Source organism: Gloeophyllum trabeum (genome assembly GCF_000344685.1).
Source record: "Gloeophyllum trabeum ATCC 11539 unplaced genomic scaffold GLOTRscaffold_00085, whole genome shotgun sequence".
In the NCBI taxonomy this organism is placed as follows: Eukaryota; Fungi; Basidiomycota; class Agaricomycetes; order Gloeophyllales; family Gloeophyllaceae; genus Gloeophyllum; species Gloeophyllum trabeum.
Genome location: NW_006920494.1, coordinates 1 through 6,525, shown reverse-complemented (window position 1 = coordinate 6,525; position 6,525 = coordinate 1). Strand labels below are relative to the sequence as shown.

Here is a 6,525-nt window from a genome sequence, read left to right as displayed (position 1 = left end):
CCTCGAGGCAGCCCGGCCAGAGGTGGAACTCTGAATTCGAGTCAACCGAGTCGGCTCAGACATGACCCGAGGCAATTACCGAAAGCAGAGGGCCTGCTCATTCCGACACTACTCAAGGATCGCTGAAGGCTGTCGCTGCCGTTCTAGAGTGTCATCTTACCGGCCGCTGCTGGTGCCCAAGATATTCAGATATGACGCTCTCAGTGCGCTCCGTATTGTTTCTCGTCGCTCTCGTGGCATCATGCACCTTAAGCACATCCCTAACACCTCAGTCGATCTTCAGCCCACTCGATGCCAATACCATCGGCGGCGACACCGCGCCGCTCCGGATACCGACAGTCCACGAGTCGGCCGTGCAAGGCCGGCGCATCATGCACCTTACCACCATCGGCACCCTCAGCACCGTCTTCCCCTCGTCCGAGCCGTCCGCCGCGCCACTGGAGAACCGTCCCGCCGGCCTCGAAGGCGCCCCCATCGGGCTGATGGATTACTTTGCCGACTGCGAGCCCGCCGCAGGCAACCCGACTATCCTCGCGGTCGACATCGCGACGAGCTTCAAGAACGCGCGTGCGGGGTCGAACGTGACGCTCTCGATGCGGTGGGTACCGCCCGATGCGCATGTGCGGTCCTACAGCCCCGCTGCGCTGCCGCGGTTCTCGCTCGTGGGGTACCTCGAGGATCTGTCAGACGAGGATGTCGAGAAGGGTGGTGTGGCGAGTTGTTTCGTGCGGCACCATCGGGATGCGCGGCTCTGGCTGCCCGGAAATCGCATCCACGAGTCGCGGTGGGTGAGGCTCGTTGTGAACGGGGTATATTGGATTGGGGGATTTGGAGATAGAGCGTATATTGGTTGGATACCCGTAGACGTTTGGAAGAACGTGACGGCGGAAGAAGTGGAGCAGTGTAGGCTTCCAGGCGAGAAAACTGGTGTGTTGTCGACACTTGTTGACTGGCTTGGCCTTAGCTGGGGACTATGGTGATTTTTCTGCTCTCGAGGATGTACATCTCTGATTGACATGTATACTAATCTTGCCAATGTGTATTGTCTATGATATTTTTCCAGATTCTGTCGCCCAGAGGTCTCGCAGACAGTTAGCATTGCGTACCACAGTAACCCAACCGCATCACCATCGCTCTGAAGACATCTTGATTTGCCGTCGAGTCCATCCGGCATCTCGATACATCGCAATCTGCTCACTTCGCCTCTCCCTCAGAGACAGCACCTAAGGGAGACGCCAAGTGACCACAAAGCGCTCTACCTTCCCTCAGTCGCTGCACCCGAGGAGTAACTACAAATTTTGGCCTCACCTACCCATCGTCCCTCGCGGACAACGCTTGCCAGGACTTGTCAAGGAATACAGACGGTTCACCAGTCGGATCGGCGCTCGGCTGAACGCGCAAAGGTTCGAGCCAATGTTGTGCCGGGTCGTTGGCGCTAACTTGGATGTAGGCTCCCCTCTCTTCGGATCGCTCGTCTTAGTATCCAATAGCCAGTCCTGCCTAACACTCTGACGGGTCGAGAGGCTCCTGTCAAGTGCTACATCATCTCCCGACGGGACCATGGGATTGCGCTGCTCCTCAAGCTCGCTGCCGTTTGCCGCTCTTCGATTAGGATTTGGATGTCTCCAACAGTTCGTGGGCCCCATTCCCGTCGGATTCAGACTGCGCTGATGTGACGTTAACGCTGAACCTGGGTATATATACCTCTTGACCGATATTCCGGTTGCATTGTTACCTTTCACGAGCTCTGTGGTACGTAGGATGTCTAGACTCGGTCGACTCTCACTGATGAAAGGGAGCCGTGGCAGCCTACCATGGAACTCTCCGCGTCCGTCGTAATGCTGCTCGCCGTACTTCTCGCGAGCCATGGAGCTGCTCTTCCGACAGCTGAAGCCGCCATTATTTGTCCCATCCCCCCATGTGGCGACGGGTGGTACACGTGCGCTTGCAGCTGCTCGCAGACGCCCTGCCAGCTGTGAAGCCTGAGGAGACTTCCAGGAGCCCATGCCTTGCTGACCCCGGGGGAATGTACATTGCATTTCGAATCGAGAATGTTCTGCCTGGTTCAATTAAGCTGCGCGTATTTCCGGAGCGGTTGTAAGACCGGTATCACTTCTGTGGGAGTGAATCGAGGTTAGTGTGTCAGGAGGTTCCTGTGCACTGAGAAATGCTGCCGCGCTGATGTGGCGTTCGCTGCTTACAATGGGATATAAACTGACTGAAGACTCACTCGAAGGAGTCAAGTGTATCTACAGACCTCTTCTGTAAGTTCAACAGTACTTTCCCGACCAATACTTTGTAATTGATCGATGATCCGCCCTGGAGGCGTAGCAGAGTCAGGCCTGAAGCGACATCCTTAGTCACGCTCAAAGTTCGTGTTCGCCGCGTGCGTTACCTCCGTCGACTCTTGCTGATGAGAGGGTTTCCTTCTAGCTGATATGCGGTTCCCAGTCCTTGTCATCTGATCTTCTGGCATTTGAACGTACCGAGCACTCCGCATGCCACTCATGGTACGTCTATAGTTATAAAGATGTTCGCATATATAAGCTCGCTATCTATGACGTCCCAGCTGATTGCAGAGCGATATATACCCTCAAATTCCTGCTGTAAAAGGTGCTCCAAAGCAAAACAACCACAAAACGGCCGTAAAAGGTGAGATGTCGGCTTGAAAAGCGTTCGAGGGCAATTGAACGCATTAGCGCCCAGCTTACCCCGACAAAAGTGGAGTGGCGGCGGTATTGATTGGCAGGCGCACCAGCAGTAAACGTATGAGGTGCGTCTATCGTTCTGAAATTAGCTGCCAGGCTCCCAGGGACGTGACAGGAGTGAAAGGTCTCGCCATATGTCCTCAGATTTTCGTCACTGTTCGATCGCTCTTGGTGGGTCATGGGTGCTTCTACGTCCATTAGACTACTAGTAAACGCTCTGTACGCGCTCCATGCGGAAATCAACTCTAGGAATATCCATTGCCCTGCGAGAGAGATCAGGTTCGCAGGGGACTATAAATCGCTCCTCCAGACTCCCATTCTCTTGCTTATCTGCCACTAGTCTCGTTGAACTGAGCTAATGTTTATTGCTACAGGTATATATCTCGTCGTGATTTTCCTCCTTGCATACTGTGTGCGAAGGCATCGGCGTCTGAGGGCAGCAAATCCGCTCAGCCTGCCGTATCCACCTGGGCCAAAGCCATGGCCTTTCTTCGGGAATTACTTCCAGATTCCCTCTAAAACACCGTGGCACTTGTATGGACAATGGGGCAAGCAATACGGTCCGTATATGTGTCGTAGCTGGTCCATACCCCTCCTGACTTGCGTGGTACGCAGGAGATCTGGTGCATATACGTATATTCAATGAGCACATCATCATCGTCAATTCCGGCGCAGTGGCCCGTGATCTCCTCGAAAAGCGTTCCAATATATACTCCGATCGGCCTTTGTTTCGTGGCATGCATATGTGCGTGCGTCGCATGCGGAGGTATACTTCACTGTATATGGAACTCATGGGCACTAGGGTCGGCGCGACTTTCAACTTTGGATTTGTGAAGTATGGGCCTTATTGGCGTCGTGAGAGAAGACTCTTCCAACAGGTGTTCCGAGCCGATCACGTTGCGGAATATGCCCCCAGGACTATGCGCGCAGCTGTGAACATGCTAAGACAGCTCCTTGATCGAAAGGAAGAGTTCATGAGCTGCATTCGACGGTGTGGTGATGTCCCTTCTTTAAGCATGCAATGTAGCTTATAGGTTGTTCAGCTTCGCAGTAGGAAATGTTCTCGGCATAGTGTACGGGTACGACATCCCAGAAGTCTACGACCACTTCGTGGAGCTTGTAGAACATTCTGCATCGCTAATGTGCGGGTATGGCTTCCCGGGGTCAGCAATTGTCGACCATTTCCCTGCTGGTGCGCTGTTCCTGTCTGATCTTGAGCAGTCCTCTTGAATTATTGTCCAGTGGAGTACCTGCCTTCCTGGTTACCCGGCATGGGATTCAAAACTGATGCATGTGTTGCTCGAGCTCTCTTCAAGCAAATCCAGGAGCTTCCTTTTGAGCACGTCAAGTCGCTCATAGTAAGCTGACTTTGAATCCTAATCAATATTAGCTCACTGCTGTTTACCAATAGGAGCAAGGCAATGCACCGGCGTCCTTCACGAACGACTTAATGAACAGGATGTCCTTCGATGACACCGACTCACGGGAGGAAGCTATAAAACGTGTCTCGGGTACTGGTTATTTCGGTGAATTTTCATCTTCCTTCTTGAAGTTTCTCATGCTGATCTAGACACTCTGAATCAGCTGGAGCGGATACAGTGAGCGGTCCTCTAGATTTTGAAATACACCATATCGTCTGACTGAGCTTCAGACGACCTCTGCGATAAGCAACTTCTTTCTTGCCATGGCTCTCAACCCCGCTGCGCAGGAGCGGGCACAGAAGGAGATTGATACTGTGGTGGGGGCGGGAAGGCTTCCCTCTTTCGATGATAGGGCTTCACTACCCTACGTGGAGGCAGTGTTCAGGGAAGTCCTTCGATGGCGGGCTGTTGTACCACTTGGTAGGTGCCGCTGCTTAGGTATGGGAGCTTAGAGAACCATAATTGGACACAGGTGTGTCGCACGCCAATACAGAAGACGATATATATGATGGCTTCTTCATACCGAAAGGTGAGTAGTGAACAACGTGTAAGCTGCTCCTGACTCTGTCCGGTGCTGCAGGGACGACAGTCGTTATGAATATATGGTAGGGTGTCGTGAGCAAAACATGCCAACCCGATCCTTATTACTCCTCGCAGGGCTATGCATATGGATGAGCGAGTCTACGTAGATCCGGAAAGCTTCGAACCCGAGAGGTTCTTGAATCCCGATGGCAGCATCAAGAACGACTTCCCCCAGACGGCCTTCGGAATGGGAAGACGGTGTGTTTCGTACTCTAGGTAGCGGTGGTTATGACCTTCGCTCACTCCCATTAAGTGTTTGCGCAGGCCAGCACGCTGCAAACCTCTCTGTATGGGCAGCCGTCGCTTCTGTTTTGGCTGGCTTCACTATTACTAAAGCGCTCAATGCTGATGGGACCGTAGTGGAGGTCAGTCTCGAGTACCAAACAGGCATGACCAGGTTCGTACCACTCGCCGAAGTAGAGCTTGAGTTCTAAGAGCGGTCGTCCTTGATAGTCACCCGGTACCCTTCAAGTGCTCGATAACGCCCCGAAATTCTGTGGCTGAGCGTTTGATCAGGCAGTCTAAAGTTGATTCCTCGACAAAGTAAAATTGAATTTGATGTGTTGTGTGCATATTTGCATGTGATTCGCCCCTGATGCAATTCCCACTAAACTGCATCCCGAATCCTCCCAGGGCCATGTCCAGAAAACAAATCTGGGATAATGATGGAAACCCTTGCATCGCGGTTCATCTTGTACTAAATCTCTTTTTTTCAATCAAGTGATGCCTTCCCCCAAAGATTAAAAGTAGTAAGCAGCCAGGTTGCGCAGATACCTACTTGAGAGAGATCCATAACCGGATTGGCTCGGCTTTGTCCGGAATGAGAAGCGCGCTCGCAACCGTCTTCAGTGCAAGAGTGCTGTCGTGAGTCGTTCCATACGCCGTGACCCTCGCTACGAGCCTCGCGTGCCCACCATGTCTACAGACTTCTTCCTTGCCATTAATGCTCTGACGCCTAAAAGTACGGCGGTGAAGTAATAGCTGACGACGACTCGGAGACGCGGGACCCATTGTCGCGTCCGACGTGCGGCGTCCGAGCGACAAACAAGACAGCAAAGGTGATACTGAGATATATGTGTAATTTCTTTCACAGAATGCTTCGTGCTCTACGGCACCTCACCTCCCGGCTCGCATATGAACACGGGCCAGCAGGAATTTCGGGCGCCTTTCAACAGTGGGTGCAGCCCTCTAAGGTCGATTTCCATCGCTTTCTTGCACTTGCATTGACATCGAGGCCACGTCGTCAACGCGTCAACGCCTCCACAACACAGTGGCCATCACACTTGGTGTGGCGTGGTAATGCTACGCTTAAGCGCAGATGTGGCACCCAAAACGCACAAGTATAAGAGGCAAGCATTGCTCCTTTTCTCTCTTTCCAACTATTATATTTTCCCCTGCGTTACAGGATACACCACTTGCGTTGCACCTTACAGTACGTTCCCCCTATCGGTACGCCACACGCTTCGTATTCCTCTTGCTATGGCTGACTCCCTACATCCGTGTCATGGTATAGCACACGCGCCACATTCCTATCCAACAGTTTTGAGACATCTCTGATTATCCTATGCCAATATGCCGCAGCTGATGGATCTCAACTTCGACACCCTGGCAACCTTGGTATCCTACCTGCCCAAAGGAGACCTACTTCGCCTCTCGCTCACTGCATCCGGCTTACGGGAGATATCGCAAGATCGACTGATCTGCTCAGTCTGCCTTAGCAAGGTCGATTCCATAGCTTCATTCAGCGAATTCATCCTCGCAGACGCTCGCAGGCGCCTGCCATTGCTCCGGTCTTTCAGGCTAGAGCGCCTGAA

The 6,525-nt window shown here is 52.8% G+C and overlaps 2 protein-coding genes across 2 annotated transcripts; both read left to right on the top strand.

The window, feature by feature from the left end:
- The first annotated feature begins 111 nt into the window (after positions 1-111).
- GLOTRDRAFT_112767 (uncharacterized protein) lies at positions 112-1,064 on the top strand. The gene has a single exon (XM_007873297.1). It carries the CDS (start codon positions 192-194, stop codon positions 978-980), a length of 789 nt encoding a protein of 262 aa, XP_007871488.1. The 5' UTR covers positions 112-191; the 3' UTR covers positions 981-1,064.
- A 2,002-nt stretch (positions 1,065-3,066) lies between these two features.
- Positions 3,067-5,258, top strand: GLOTRDRAFT_51093 (cytochrome P450; the record flags this gene model as incomplete). Its single annotated transcript, XM_007873296.1, has 12 exons — positions 3,067-3,268; positions 3,324-3,453; positions 3,511-3,731; positions 3,781-3,900; positions 3,951-4,066; positions 4,120-4,234; positions 4,293-4,306; positions 4,360-4,549; positions 4,602-4,658; positions 4,750-4,909; positions 4,965-5,108; positions 5,165-5,258. 12 exons carry the CDS (start codon positions 3,067-3,069, stop codon positions 5,256-5,258), a joined length of 1,563 nt encoding a protein of 520 aa, XP_007871487.1.
- Between the last annotated feature and the right edge of the window lie 1,267 nt (positions 5,259-6,525).

Excerpts from the sequence above, each read along its gene's own strand:
- GLOTRDRAFT_112767 (XM_007873297.1), top strand. The coding sequence starts at position 192 with ATGACGCTCTCAGTGCGCTCCGTATTGTTTCTCGTCGCTCTCGTGGCA.